Genomic DNA, 16,229 nt, shown 5'->3' with positions numbered 1-16,229 from the left:
ACTCGTTGACATTATTCATGTTGATGAGGTATTCTGATCTGTTTGTGGCGGTAATATCGTTTCGAAACAAACAGCGCGCTTATCAATATTCATGCCGAAATTATATTCGTAAATGAGGAAAGGGATGTAGGCATTTGCGATTTCTGATTTTCGGTATTGCAAATTGGGCGGTTTTCATTGTGAAATTTCTAATTTGGAGGGAAATCCTAGGTTTCCAACGGGTTCTCTTATTTGTCTTTCAAAATAATCTACGGATTTTGTTCTCCCAGTATTTCTGACTGGATTGCAAAGTTTCATAATGAGGATTAATAAACATAAAAATCCTTGCATACGTTTTAATAGAACTATTGGTATATCCATGAGATATTGTAAAATCCCCCAGTAAATACTGACCCACTTTGTCTTGGCTTCCATTCCATCATTTGATAGTTGAAATGGGAAACTGAAACTCAACTTACTTAGCTAAATAATAATGATTTTGGCATACGTTTATTATAAGAACGTTCGAGAGGTACTGAAATATTTCGTCAGGACATCTGTGTGAAATTTCTACCAGCAGCACCCAATTTTCATATTGAATTAAACTGAATTTTCACTGAATAAATACTGATAAATAAATTTTTATGACTTGTTATGAATCAGAATGTTATTCTAATGTTTTTTTATTTCGTTTCAGAGAGACGTCTTGAACTTGGAGCCTACAAATGTCGCTCAATGTGTATCAAAAGGAAAGTCTGAGGTAAGTCGCTGCAACTTGAGAAAAACTGGAGAAGTTCAATTTATTTTTCAATCTTCAGTCGTGAAAACTCGATTTTTTATAATCGCGTAAAAAAGAAGTAACGAAAATGTTCTTTAAACTAGTTACTTTAAATGTCATTCCAAAAAAAAACATCCCGACTTTACTCGTCACATATTTTTCTTAATATATCCCCCTCTTCGCTACCTGTCACAGACAATTCCACCGAAGACGTCGTATCCGCTCCGAATAAACGTCTGGCCTACTCTATTATTCCATCACCCCGATTCCTAATCGCGTTTTAATCCGCGACGTAACCGCAACGTGGCCAGTCCCTGCTTCGTCGCCAAGACCATACACATACGGTCGACGGTCGAGGCCGAATCCGAAGGGTGGTCGTAAAACGTGCGAAGACCGAGCAGCGGGGGTAGCAGACGCCCGAACCCTTCCCGGGCCGTCATAATTTAAAATGCAATTTTCGTGTAGCACGTGACCAGCCGTTTCGCGGACTTTTTACGCGAACGAAAGCGACGTTTTGGGATGCCGATCGCGCGAGCGAGATGTTTTTGCGCCGAATAACAACTAAACAAGACGGCGATTCGCGAAATCGAAATTCGGAAGTGGCTGGGTGAATATAAATTCCGCTGGAAGGGGTGGGGGGGGTTGTAATTGCGTTCCGTATGGAATATTTTATGTTGGGAAGGATTCTGAGCAGAAAGAATTATTATGCATTTATAATCTATGGACTAGGAATAAAATGGCATATCTCGACCTGATTTCCGGTGTCCCCGGCCAAACGCAAAGCTCGACCGGCTGGTTCATTTTCACTCCTGCAATCTGATGCAACGCCGCGTTATAGCTCGGCATGTGCACCGTCCGTTTCAATGGTACCATTAGCAGAAGTGGATGTGTCGAATGCCGTCCAATTCGGAATGTGGCCTCTACAATGGCCCAGACGAATACGTTTGCTATACGCTTTTGAATAGAGTGGAAACGTTTATGGAGGATGCGATCGTAAGATCGGGAGCCACGGTCCAAGGGTGGCTGCGAGGGACCTGATAGAGGGATATGCCCCGCTTATTGCCTGGCGGTCGTTCGGAGATTATACGAGGTGGCCAGGTGAAAAGTTAATGCTGAGGCGGCAATTTAGTTTTTTCGGTTCGAATCTAGATTCGTTGTGTAGTCCATTCGCATTTTAAAAGCAGTCGGTTGGCTATGGAATGATTTTTAAATTGAAATAATAATAATAATAATATCTTTGAAACGTCACATTTTGAAATAACCATTACAACCGTTCACCAAAAAAAAATTATTTTAAGCACTTAAAAATGCAAAATAAAAAATAAAAATGAGTATTTGAAGTTTAAAGCGTTTTGTGAGAATTGCTCAAGCTGGCAACTTCGACTGAAATATGCCTTGATAATAAAGGACAAAAAATGCATTATCTTGATAAGATAGACAAAGATGGCTGTCTATGAAGTCTGCGACGAACGAGGAAGGTCGTAAAATTTTATGGGATTTTTATGGCCGGTTGCAGTTGAAGCTCGCCAGTAAGTACGCGCCTGTAGATCAACAGCTGTTATTTTATAAACAAGCTGATCGGACATTGTTCTTTTCATTGTCTTGCATGCGCTGTTGCCAAATCGTAAACTCCGCACAAAGCGATTTAAATTCTAAAACCCTATATTTGAAGGATGATTTTGAATAGTTTCCGCGGGGAATTTGAAAAAATCGTGAATGAAACTCATAATTATTCAGTTTAAACTTGCATTTCCTGTGATAACCCAAATTGAGAAGAATTCCCCATTCTCATTGTCATTCGATTTTGAAATCTATTGCTTCTATAAAAGTGAATGGATTATACTTTATATTCTTCCTCTCTTAAATATACTATTGGGGAATGTGTGACGAACATCATAGGTCCTTTCGTTTGCATAAAAAGTGTAGCACTTTTCTACACTCGGTTTAAGTAATCGTTTGCTGATTGCATTTACACCAGTGTAGAGAAGGTGTAGTTTATCTACATCTCCTTTTGACTATGTGAAGATAAACTACACTTCCTCTGCACTGGTGTAAATCAAATCGAGTGTAGAAAAGTGCTACACTCTTTATGCAAACGAAAGGACCTCATGAAGAGAACAATTGGGGGTAGTAAAGGGTGAGTTTCCTGTGAAAAAATTTGCACTCGTATTTGATCGATTTAATAGAACTATAAGGAAAAAACGATCAGGATCTGCTTGCAATTTTCGGCGTTTTCGTAGTGGAAATAAATTCCCCAGACATCTTCAGACCTCGGTCTTAACGACACCGCGAGAAAATGAGAGAAAAAAACCTATGCCGGAAGAGAAAAGGAATCAAACGCCCCGTCGGGACGGAATAACGTAAAAGTTATCTCGGAAGTGGCGAAAAAACTTTAGGAATCCATTCAATAGACTTCGCGACCGACGCTCAACAAAATAACCATGAATATTTAATGAAGCCGATAGTGAGAAAAGTTTCCCTTTGAACTGCCATTTCGTTAGGGGTCGTTAGGAGTCGGTTCGAATATAATTCCTCATTAAAAATTCCACTTGGCGAAAATTCTCAATCTGCTAATTACTCCAAGATATCGTTACCGAGAGACGGGACTGTGATAATTGCAGGCCGGGATTTTTCACGCTCCAGACGCCGATCGCCGAAACGGATCTTAAAGGTCTAGTTGCGATACTTTCCGACCATCGAAAATGTGAATTTGGAGCCGCACTACCCGGAAATTAGGGCTTTCCATTGATCGGCATCGAAAGGGAATGGAAAGTGTTGGGTTGAATCTTATGTTACTTCCCCAAAGCATTACAAATGGAGAGGCTCCACTTGAAAATAGTGAGAGATATACGCCACCTACCCATGGGTAGATGAATCAACCTTCAAGGCCAGGTGTGCTGTCTGTAGAAACCTGCCAAATGGCTAAGAGTGATCACAGATGAAATGTGAAGGAACTTTTGTGACTTAGCTATAAGTCACAATAAGTTTTAGGGCGTAAAACTGCATGGTTCTGATCAGATTATAATTCATAGCACATAAACACTGCATTCGGTAATTCCCATCCGAAATGGAGTGCGATAAACCGCGGCAACACAAGCAGGCAGGATTCCGCTCGCTATACAAACGATCGTGTTAATTTCTCGACAAACAATACCGTATAACGAACAATTTTTTCGAGCGTACACGCGAGATAAACCCGCAAAAATACCCATAGAGAGTCGTACCCGCATAACGATACTGAAATCCCGAAATTCGGCGTAGAAAAACGCACGCTTCAGAGCGGCGACAACGCAATCAACGTCTGTCTGTCTGATAACCTGGTTATCGGCGACGGGTGAAAACACACGCAGACATATTTAGTCGTAAGCCCGTTCGTTGGCAATTGTTGCCGAAAACAAAGCGGAGAGTATGTAAAACTGTCACGCAGCATAGATAACTGGATAACTTTTCGGGTTTTGTCCAGTGAACTAATAACCCATGGAAGGAGTCTAACCGTCAGATGCGGTCGTAACGCGGGTACGAAGATAAAAGTCACGTGACTCGGGGCAAGAAACGAGGCGCTTGAACCGAATTCATAGCGATTTCGGTTTATTTCTTCAATTTCGAATATTTATACAATGATTTCGACGTACTCACTCATTATTTTAGAATAAGACATCTCGAACTACCAATTCCTTGTATTACTTTGGAGCTAGGCAAATGGTTTGATAATAAAATATGAATTAATTTATGTTGAATCAATTTCTTTACGAATGAAGGAGAATTTTTTAATATTTCGTGTGTTCCATAGGAAATAAATTTAATAATATATTCGAATGAATTATCAAAACATTAAATGTTTCTTATGATCATAGTCGTTTTGAAAGAATTAATTAGATATATATATTCGTACAAGATGCGTATCTTCTATATCAATGGTTTATAATTTCTTTTTTGATGTATTCTCAGGAATGTTTATTAAAAATACTTTCGAATTACTGTACACGAATTAAAGGTGATTATTCAAAGTTTCCTGATCGAAAATTCACACATTCAAATTGAACTCTTTCTTAAGAACGAGCGCATGGTCATTTTGCCCAAATGTATTTTTTTCGAATTTTGAGCCAAAGATGGTATGAATTTTTTTCATATGACCATGTGGTTTAATACTCATTGATATAATTATAATCAGATTGACAAACCAACCCATCATATTTGGTCATCTCAAACTAATAATTCCCTATAATATGTTGGTAAAAAAATACAAAAATGATCAAAGAAATTTATTTTCAAGTTGAAGAGAATTTGAATACATCTGGTGGAATAATTGAAATTACAAATCTGAATAAATTATTTGTTCAAATTTTGAGTTGTCTCAACAACAAGTCCTGTTCAGCCTTCGGAATACATTCCTGTAACATAAAATATTTTAAGCGAATCACAAAACAATTCAAATATCTCCAACCCACAAATCTAAAAAAAAAAATTATGGAATACCAAGATTCAAAGATTACTCACCTACATACTTACCCCAGATATTTATAAATGAAAGAAAATATGTGGGCTATACCTTTAAGTTTCTGGAAAAAGGAAGCACCATCCTTACTGAGCCAAAATAAAATAAAATTCTGAAACAAATGTAATTCCTCAACATGCATTAATTTGCATCAGTCAATGATTCTTTATAGGCCTCCAGTTCATACTTGTCTTTTACCTGCATTATGTCATAACAATTTTGAGAGACATTTTTAGAAGTTTTCAAATGCAATATCAGTTCTTTCAACTTTATCACCCTTCACCCTGCTATGTAATTTATGTGTTTAGTTCTTAATCTATTATTTTCTTTTCTAATTTTCTCAATACTCCTATTGGCAATATTCCAAACCATTTTGGCTTCAGCTGTACTCAGAGCAGAATATTTCACATCCCTAAAATAATGCCTCCTCCTGCAAAATAATTATTTGAAGACACTGAATGAAACATATGATAATAAATACGAAAATACCTTATTGTTTTAGTTTGAATCTGAGGTTTTTCAGAGCAATCCTTGGTATTGATATTCACAGACTCCAAGTAGTTTTCAGAACTGAAAATATATCAAATCTGAATATAAAAATACTGCACTATTTAAACCAAGTAACCACCTAGTTAGGAAACCTACAGACTTTTTTATATCAATATGATAATTATTCAAGAACTATCAGGTACAGAGATTAGAGATTAGATTTATAAGTACTCACGAGAAAAATGAAATCCCACTGCCTTTTCTGTACCTTTGCGTACAATTATATGCCGAACACGACTTTACCATCCTAAAGAATCAGAAGTGAATAATAATTTCACAAAAATTTCGCACAAAAATGAGGAAAAGTACAAATAAAACTAAAAAACTAAGCGATTCACGTATAGAATACAGAGAACTGGCCAATGTTTTGCCCCGAATCAGCTGATTATCTTCTATCTCACAAACGTTCCCGTGGTTCTCTCTCTACACTCCTTCCATGGGTTATTAGTTCACTGGTTTTGTCAGACTCGCGTCTGCCTCCTAATGGAATTAAACGCCGATGCTCAGTGGCGGGTGAGAGTTTTTATAGAAGATACACCTGAGGGAGTTGTGCTGATTAAATCCTACAACATTCACAAAAATGAGCAGATGTTGTAGCAGATCTTTCGATGATTTTCAAATACCTCCATGGCCAATGTTAGTTGGACATGGACTCTTCCATGCTACGGCATGAGAAATCTGCCTAGGTCTCTCCAATGACCTCGCTTTTATACCTTCATCATTCGGTTTCTCTGCCACCAGACGCAGAGACAGCCTTTTATGGTCATTGTTCTGTGCAGATTGAGCAATCCGATTAAACCATAACAGTTTGTTCGGAATCTGCTCTTCGCTGTCGAATATATTCGATGGTTTTCCCGCGGTTACTTCTCCTGCAAGAACAATGCCAAGGGTGGATACGCGGGAGGCAACAAAGAGGCGAAAAGGAAAGAGGTAAACCTCTCGAACAATGAGCGCTTCTTGCCGTACCTGGGTAAACGGCGAGCTCTCCCTCTCGAAACCGCCATAAAAAACTTTATTGTTAATTGGCAAATGGCGGAGAGTAGCTAAACAAGTGGCCCTTCTGCGGAAACGGCGTTTGCGGAAACTACGGAGCGGAGGTGAGTGGTTCTAAAATGCGCGCCGACAATTCTACCGCGGGCCAATTCAGACGTACGAACGTAAAATTCTCGAGTTTAAATACTTCAATGATTCCGCCACGGAGATCAGAGGGCGGGCATTCGGTTATTATTGTTGGGTAACAACAGCTGTCAGAGAAACGTCAAAGTTTAGAGCTTCGGATCCGTTTTTGGCAAGGAGGAAGTTGATAAAGTTGAAATAGATGCTTCGTCTAATGATGAAAGTCTAAGTACCTATAAAAAATTATCATCGTACTATCTGACATTCAGGTTTCGATCAGAGCACTGATCTCATACGTCATCGAGTCTTAGATGATATGTGAGTGTCAAGGGTTCTTGGTCACTCGGGAAATGAAGAGGCACATACAATTGCCAGAAAAGCAGCACAAGTTCCTTTCATTGGCCCAAAACCTTGCTGTGGTGTAGCAAAATGAACCTAGAGAAAAGAGTTTCAGGTAAAGGAAAAAAACGAAAGAGAATTGCTCTGAAGGAACCTTCCGAGACTCGAAAAGGTTCCTTGGAAACACTGCGAGATCTAAGAATCAAGAATTGGCAACACCTCACTGGATTTCTCACAGGATTTTTGGATTTTTTTTTATGTAGCAGGGGGAAAATCTGCAAATCAGACGAACCACCCTCTCCTGAGGGGGAACAAGTGTGGGGACTCTCACTCTCCTGAGCTCGAGACCCACTAAAAACCCTTTACTGCTTCTTGAATATTGCCTATAAACCGTCCATCTCTTAGTCGGTTTTCTTCTCGCACACTATCGTGCTGGGATTTATGTGTTTATCCTCTAACGGATAACTCTTTATTGGATTTTTCAATAAGTTCATGTTCTTACTTCAATCTCTTCTCAATTTATCTCTTGGTCTCCTTCGGTTAATTCGCATTCTCCTTTTGTCTTCCTCTGGGTCGTAGTCCACTAGTCTCCTGAGTTCTTGATTCAGATGGTTTTTCGCTGTTTCGAATAATTTCTCTGCTTTTCTGTTCATGAATTCCGTTATGGTTTCCCATTTTAGGTCCCAATAAATCTGTCTATTCCTGACAAACCAAGGTGCATCTATTGCACATCGTAGCAGCTTGTTTTCAGTGGCCTGAATTCTTTTGATGTGGCTCTTTGCCGCGAAACCCCAGGCAACTAATCCATAAGTCAGTTGAGGCCTAGCAACGGCTTTGCAACTGGATTCTCACACCACAACGCTTATGATTTTCACTCTCACAGGACACCTCAGGAAGAACCTTATGAAAATTGGTCTAACCAATCACTGACGAATGCAGATTTTGTGAGGAGGAGGATGAAACTCCAGATCACCTGATGACAGAGCGCCTAGCCATTGCTCGTCAACGATCGAGGAGGTAATCTACCGAATGGTGAGCTGTAAACGACGAAAACAGTTCTCGACACAATAGATCTTAAGGCAACCCTCTTAGAGATCTAAGAGCATATGGCGATCACTTGAATGCTATCTCTGATACTCTGAGGCCATAGTTCTAAGTAGAACTGCATAAACCAACCATGAGCAAGATCGCAATGAACGACGCTTCTCTCAGACTTCATAAAAATAAAATGCACGCCTAGGGTTTATACTTCGATATTTCCTCGACCAGAAGGAGGAGGTGAAATACCCTCAGATCTTTACGAGAACGCGCGCGCGCGCGCAGCACCTTTGTTCCCCGTAACGCGTATTGATAAGGATAATTCCCGTTTTTACGACTCCGCTCTGCGAAGGAACAAACTGCCGGCAGTTTTCCATCAACTTCGGAATTGTTAAATTTCGGATTAAATGTTTATGGCCCGGTACGGTACGTGACGTTTTATTGCGCGTCGCGCGCTATCTGACGCTGACAAGCCGAACAATTTCGAGCCGAAATTACCGACTGACGAGATTCTGAATTTCAGACAAGACGTCGTGGTGTACGTGTCGTTTCCTCGGGGATGCCCTTAGGGGTTCGTAGTGAGGTCAGCGGATGGTGGAACGGCTTGAAATTTATGATTATCATCTTGATTCTATCTTCGCTACGAACATTAATCTCATTTCTTGATTTTCCATCGCACTCCATCTTGTTTTTGGAAATCCAAACCTACTCCTTGATAATATGAATATATGACGAATGGGTAGTAGTAAATAGGATCTTGTTGATCGTTGTAAATTAACGTTGTTAGCTTCAACCTAACCGAAGTTCGTAGGTAATGCTACTAACATGGTATTCTGGGAGAAGCCTCTAATTTCCCTTCATTTTATCTTCACCACAGACAAACGTGATGAAAAGACGAAATACAGAGGTACATTTTTTGGAGGGATCAACCCCTAGCTCATTTTTGGCCTCCTGGACTTCATAATCATTATTTCGGAGGGTGAACCCTAAACCGCTGAGGTACTTTACTAGATTACCCCCGCCGGTCGGCCTACCACACTTCCAGACTCGATAATCTCCGCGGTCATCAGTCGTCCCCGACACCAACCAATCGAACAGAAATTTGCATATCCCACAGAGCCGAAATATTGTTATTTACTAATTCCATTTCGTCGGGATCGGCAAAGTGATGGAAGTAGAAATTGAAATTAATTTAACTAAAGCCGTCGCGGCCTCATTTGGTAGTCAAATTGTACGTCGAAAGGGTCCCCAACAATGGTCACAAGCTTCGGAGGGACGCTGCCAGGAACTTCACCGGTAATTCCCGTTAGGGTGCTTCAAAGTGATCCTGTCGCCGTGCTTCTGGATGCTTTTTAGCCATTCCATACACCTGATTTCTTATGAAATCGCTTACTGTTCAAGTTTCAACAAGAGCCACATCTATCGCATATTTATCCCAACTAGTTAGATGTTCTTAAGACTCCAATTTCCCATTGTCTGAAGCTCTAATCGTTCTTCTCGTAAAATGACTCGGTCCCCGCCGAGTACTGCTTCCTCCTCAGAATAATCCTGTCGCATTCAATTCAGCCTCCCATTTTTCAATGCCTTCAGAACCACCTTACTAAGAATTTTCCCGCGCCATTACCGAGCACGTAGTTAAACAAGTTAGCGGAAGGAGCGCCCCCTGTCTTCCTCTCTCCGGTGATCGTCGGATTTCAGCTTTAATTACCTTAATGGTTTCAGTCGTCTTCGTTATTCGACTTTTCCTTTCTGCGCGACACAATAACAGCGGACATTTCGACGACGACAGTGGAGATGGGCCCTAATAGAAATGGAAAGTAGCTTTTAGGGACGTCGTCGCGTCAGGATTTCGCCAATTAGCACGGGAAAACGGTGGAAATTTCAATCGCGCGAACCGTTAGGGGTTTGATTTGTTGATATTCGAGGTGGAAAGGGTTGATTCTATATTGTCGCCGATATTTTCCAATTTCTGACCAGTAGTAGCAGCTATAAGATGAACCAACTGAATTGGTGTCAGGTCTAAATCTCCATATACCCCCAGTTGCTCACATATAGGCGAATATACCTACTTTACATAGGTTTATATTAGTAATCCTACCGACAGGCTAAACTACCTATAGGCGAGTCTACCTATAGGAGAGCTAGGCTAATATAAGTAATCATACCTATAGGCTAAACCAGATAAGGTAATCTATGTAGATCAGCCTATCTATGGGTAGATTCGCCTATATGTAAATTTCAAATCTAGTCTAATATACCTATAGAAAATCTGCAGCTATAAGCTCATCTAAGTAATCCTACCGATCAGCTAATCTAAGTAGATAGGCTTATCTTTAGATTCTCCTATAGATCGATTAGCTTTTCAGTCGGATTACTTAGCCTATTTGTAAATTCTTCTACAGGTAGACTAGCTCATCGGTGAAATAGCACAGGTAGATTAGCCTATAGGTAGATTCTCCTAAAGGTAGATTAGCCTATAGATAGATTCTCCTAGATTAGCTTACCATTAAGCTAGGTAGATTAGCTTATTAGTATAATTCCTGCTATAGTTGGTAGATTAGCCTATGTATAGATTCTCCTATAGGTAGATTAGCCTATGTGTAGATCCTCCTATAGGTAGATTAGCCTATCGGTAGATTCTCCTAAAGGTAGATTAGCCTATAGATAGATTCTCCTAGAGCCAGATTAGCCTACCATTAAGCTAGGTAGATTAGCTTATTAGTATAATCCCTGCTATAGTTGGTAGATAAGCCTATGTATAGATTCTCTTGTAGGTAGATTAGCCTATGTGTAGATCCTCCTATAGGTAGATTAGCCTATCGGTAGATTCTTCTAAAGGTAGATTAGCCTATATGTAGATTCTTCCATAGGTAAATTAGCTTATCAGTAGATTCTCCTAAAAATAGATTAGCCTACAGATAGATTTTCCTATAGGGAGACTAGACTATCGGTTAAGTCTTCTAGAGCCAAATTAGTCTACCATTAAGCTAGGTAGATTAGCCTATTGATATAATTCCTGCTATAGTAGGTAGATAAGCCTATGTAAAGATTCTCTTGTAGGTAGATTAGCCTATGTGTAGATCCTCCTATAGGTAGATTAGCCTATCGGTAGATTCTCCTAAAGGTAGATAAGCCTATATGTAAATTCTTCCATAGGTAAGTTAGCTTATCAGTAAATTCTCCTAAAAATAGATTAGCCTACAGACAGATTCTCCTGTAGGGAGACTAGCCTATCGGTTGAGTCTCCTAGAGCCAGATTAGCCTACCGTTAGGCTAGGTAGATTAGCCTATCGGTAGAATTCTGCTATAGGTAGATAAGCCTATATGTAGATTCTCCTATGGGTAGATCGCCTATAGATAAAGGCAATCTACGTATTGGCGATAGACTAATCCACGTTTAGGCTTATCAATCCTCTGCGTGTACGACCTGGTTGGTGGAAAACGAAACCAACTCCTACGAGATTCGATAATATGATAATAAATAGAAATTACAATCGGTGACTGAAGAATATCAAAGCCATTCCTCAACAAGCAAAAATTATATACATCTAAAACTCTAGGAATGAGCCAAACTTCGTGGTCCACGAGATCGATTTCAACTGTTGCTATTCGAAACTAGAAGCAAAATGCTCACAGACCGATTCGATGAAAAATATCGCTCCCAATTCCATTTCAGACAGGATGCATCCGGGTCGTCTTTATGGCATGCCTGGAAATAGCGATATGCCTTTCGCTACGGCTTCTGTGTATATAATAATCAATCGGTCCTTGATTCGATTCCTTTGCAGCGTTCCCAGACGGTAGTATAATTCGAGAGAACGTTTCCCTTTGCGGAAAATCGAATTTTTGGTCGAGTGTTCTTCAGACAGTTGATTAAACTATCACAACTTTTATCTGAATGTTTCAGCTTATCCTCCTGGTGACGAAAACTATTTTTGAGTGGCATGAACCTGTTTGTACACCTTTCAAGTGCTTATAAAAGTCACTTCATTTCCTCAAAATTTAACAGACACTCCAGGAAGGTATAAAAACTCACACAGAGTGTTATAAACCGACTCCGTATCCGGGGACACATTGGAACAATCTGTGATCTCCGATGCGCATCCAGAAATCCCTGAATAATTGAAACTAACCGTCGTAGATCAAAGATAGGACACGGAATAATCCCTTAATCTGTGCCAATTTGGAATTTAGTGCTGTCAGACGGCTAGAGGAACAGGGAGGTATGGTATGTGCGGATTTCTGAACGATTACCTACCGGAAGGCGATTGTATCAAGTACGAGAGCCAGAACAGATTGATCTTCGATTGGCGGCTTTTGTTCCAGCATTGGGCAAGGCTCTTGTGTACTGCTTAATCGACAGCGAGCGTATCGAGTCCTTCTACTGTTATCACTTACTCCAATGAATCGATAGAAATGGAAGTGTTGGGAATAATCATCAATCTTGCGTTCTTAAAGGGTCTTTTTTCATATTTTCAAGAAGAAACTCATTTCCATCTTCACCATCCAAGTTTATGCATTCATTTTCTGGTTGGAGAAAGATATCAGAGCGTTTTATTAGATAAGAGGAAGAAAAAGGTTACTTTTAAAGCAATCCCCCCTTCTCTTCCTGATAATCTTTCAATAATAGACATAATCAAACAATTTTATCATATCAAAGCTTGATTTACCTCGTTAACTGGTCCAAACTGGCAATATTCACTGGCTAGATTGCAGAGGTACCTCGTAGGAGTGCTTTTAGTCGTCCAATCAGGCAGCGATTTCTCCGAGAGACCAGAAATTCACGCCCGAACAGACGGGCTTGGCTTTCCACTCTGGAAATGAGCTGGTGCGAATAAATTTGCATGATTTGCAACAGAGTGCTCACACAGTTGCGGCCTGAGCGCCATCATGTGTGCCAGAATGCATTAGGCGCTGCACTTCAGATTGAAATCGGAGCAAAGAGCAAATTAATGTGAAGAGTGCCGAGAAAATACCGTGGCATGGAGCCCCGGTTCATGTGTACGCTCTACTACGCTTTTTCGCAGAGCCAGGCTGTTCTGTTTCTTCTTAAACGAATTGAAATATCCGCATCTGGTGTTCGTTTGTATGTCGGGCGTTTTCTGGCGGAATGAGCTACGATACTTATGATAGTTCTGAGATTTTTTCTCAAGGAGGGGCTAAAAATTAATTGGTAATAAAAATACATAATTTTTTTATAGCCCTGCAATATTTTTTGTGGAAGACGAATTAAATATACAGGGTTAATGGTAATGGTAAATGAGCTCATCTTGGAGAACATTGTATTTCAATTTCACCTTTGCTTGTATTCTACATAGTTTTTCAAGGGAATGTTAACGTTCTGGCAGTCTTTGAAAGAATAACTAGCCATTGTTCGACCGAATTTCATCCCGATAAATCTCGAGACGTCAAACCCAAATATTTTCTTATCATTTAACCGCGACACGACGTGACAAATCCAACGAAAACTGCGATCACGAGAAAAACTCCATTCTCGTAGAGCCGGGATGAAAATTGAACCGAACCGGACATTTTCACGTCCTGCCAGGGGTAATTCAGCGAAGTAAGAGGTCCGAATTGCAGTTCCCGTTGTTCTAGCACTATCAAACGTTAACGGAATAAATTTCTGCTCAGTTTCTGCCGTTTCGTCGAAAAGGGTATGGCCAGCGTAGATTCGCTTTGGCTCGAATGGGTAGTTATGGAGAAGTTGGCTGCAGCTCCGCAAATTCCTACGGATGTAACTCGATTCGATTGGGATTAAAACTGGACGAAACTCATGCGGTGAAATGTGTACGAACAGCCGGCATTAGTTTCACAAAGGCAAGGGCACTATTTAATAAAAAAATAACACTTATACTCCATTCACTTTTATTTTAGCAGTCGGTTGGCCGTGGAAATTTGACACATTTCACTCTGTATAGTACGAGAATGTGGGGTTATGACTCTTGTCAAAACATTTTTGTGTTTTAAATCAACGCTATGTTGCCCGTTTTACGTAAAAGTTTCTGTTATTACGTATTTTATCACAATGTCGAATCTCTTCGGAAAATATGTGACGAACATAATTGAAGTTTATACAAACTGATTGAAGGCATACCAAATCCAGTTATTTGCATGGAAACTACAAGAGATCAGTATAATATCATAATATGCACTAGCTTGAGGAGAGTTAATGTTCGTTATCTTCTCTGGCTAAGGTTTGAATACGTTACATCAGTTGTAAATTTCAAAAATATTAACCCGAAGATGAAATGCATATGATGCAGTGGTTGGGAATGGGTACCTCCCGAAGGAATTAACAGATTATTACAAGAATATTAAATTCTCTAACAAAAATCATCTGGCATCAATATAAGTAAAAGGAATTAAAAGAAGTTTCAAGTCAAGATGAATTTCACCTTTGAACAAAAATTTCACATGAATATACAATTAACAGGACAACTGGCTAGTATTTATGGCTGCTCATCTACATTGATATAATACATTATAATAATTAGGTATTTATTGATACCTAAAGACATTTACAATGTGTAGGACAAGTCAAATGAAAAATAGAAAAATCAATTTTCGGGAACTTATTCTACGATGACATTCATCAAAAATCCTGTAGTAAACTTTTCGCATTAATTCACTCAAACATAAAATTCTCAAATGCCACCACTTTTATGGGTCTTCCAAAGGAAGGCAATTTTTTGTCATACTCTTCATTCACAAGCTTTCTGATTGTGGAAATATTCAGCTGAAATATAAGTCGTTTAGATTCAAATGAAACATTATATAAATTCACTTACATTGAATATGTTCGTTACCGTCTGACGTATTGTGGATTTTAGAATATCAGGGTATAATTATTTGAATGAGCGGACCTGAATTCTAAATAGCACTTCCTGAAACCCTGTCTCTTTTTTCAATCACTTTCGGCATTTTCGTAATATTAATTGATATAAGTTGTGGCAACGGCGTTATGATATTAACGACATTTCATGAGTGCCAACCTTACTACGTTCTAGTTACAAAAACTTGAGAAAATTATTTCATGGCCAACCGACTGCTAAAATAAATGTGAATGCAGTATAGTCATCCTTCAACTTGCTCTGAAATGAGTATTTGAAAGAAATGGTTCTGTTTCAAGGTGAACCACATTTGGAGAGACGTGGCAAATTCGGGAAACCCTTCTTCTAACTGAAAGTGAGTGATCAACTTCTCGACAAACGAAAACCGTTCGCGAAACCCCCCGAGCCTTATCCGGCATTACCCGACTGATAAAAATAGAGGAGCGGCATCATACGGGAATTACATTAAAACCTCTCGTATAACCGCGAGGAAAACGGAAAATATAAAAATCCAATCCTCCGGGCGGAAGATTAATTTTAAGAGCTCCTCCCCCACGGCTCTCGTCGGTCTTCACGTACGTATGTTGGGGTCGAGAGAGGAGTGAGGGGATGGGGGTGGGTCGGCAGTAAATCGCAAGTTTGTTTGTTCGGTGGTCATTTCGTAATTTATATATTTGCCGCGGTTTAGATTTACGAGCCGTCCCGACTACGAAACGCCAGGTGAAGTGGGAGATCTCCCAGTGGGTTCTCTCATCTTGGCTCCGGCTTCTACGGGCGTTTTTGCCGGGTGTGGGGGGAAATGAGAAAGGGATGCGAACTTCTCGAGGTCTCCCGTTTATCTTTATTAGGTGGGAAAAAGCTGGTAGAACGGTTTCAGCGTTTCGTGAGAACGACTGTAACGTGCTAAATGAAGAATGGACGGAGAGAGGGACATGAAGGAGCCAGAGGTCCACAAGATGAGAATTTGGCAGGTGATGGCTGCCAAATTCGAAGACAATTATGGTGATTCTACATGAAATCTTTCACTACTCATTCAATGAAAGCACTCAGAGTGAAACCTACAATAATTTTCCACTACTGGTTGCAAAGTGGCGAATGCGCC

General features: G+C 39.9%; 2 protein-coding genes across 3 annotated transcripts in view; one reads left to right on the top strand and one right to left on the bottom strand.

The window, feature by feature from the left end:
- LOC123314745 (semaphorin-2A) overlaps positions 1 to 16,229 on the top strand; it is a 336,596-nt gene that overhangs the window by 289,104 nt on the left and 31,263 nt on the right. For both annotated transcript variants that reach the window (XM_044900073.1, XM_044900072.1), the window contains exon 4: positions 677 to 739. In XM_044900073.1, coding sequence (XP_044756008.1) covers positions 677 to 739 — 63 coding nt within the window. The remainder of the gene's footprint in view (positions 1 to 676; positions 740 to 16,229) is intronic.
- LOC123314750 lies at positions 5,006 to 6,237 on the bottom strand. The gene is made up of 3 exons (XM_044900077.1): positions 5,977 to 6,237; positions 5,742 to 5,822; positions 5,006 to 5,682 (listed from the first exon to the last, which is right to left on the bottom strand). Exons 1-3 carry the CDS (start codon positions 6,045 to 6,047, stop codon positions 5,532 to 5,534), a joined length of 303 nt encoding a protein of 100 aa, XP_044756012.1. The 5' UTR covers positions 6,048 to 6,237; the 3' UTR covers positions 5,006 to 5,531.

This window comes from Coccinella septempunctata, chromosome 6, assembly GCF_907165205.1.
Source record: "Coccinella septempunctata chromosome 6, icCocSept1.1, whole genome shotgun sequence".
Lineage (NCBI taxonomy): Eukaryota > Metazoa > Arthropoda > Insecta > Coleoptera > Coccinellidae > Coccinella > Coccinella septempunctata.
The sequence above is the reverse complement of the archived record's forward strand: the minus strand, read 5'-3'. Positions and strand labels throughout refer to the sequence as shown.

Coding starts and splice junctions, on each gene's coding strand:
- LOC123314750 (XM_044900077.1), bottom strand. CDS start 6,047: ATGGTAAAGTCGTGTTCGGCATATAATTGTACGCAAAGGTACAGAAAA. Junction 5,823..5,976: donor AGTGGGATTTCATTTTTCTC/GTGAGTACTTAT, acceptor ATATATTTTCAG/TTCTGAAAACTACTTGGAGT. Junction 5,683..5,741: donor ATTCAAACTAAAACAATAAG/GTATTTTCGTAT, acceptor ATTATTTTGCAG/GAGGAGGCATTATTTTAGGG.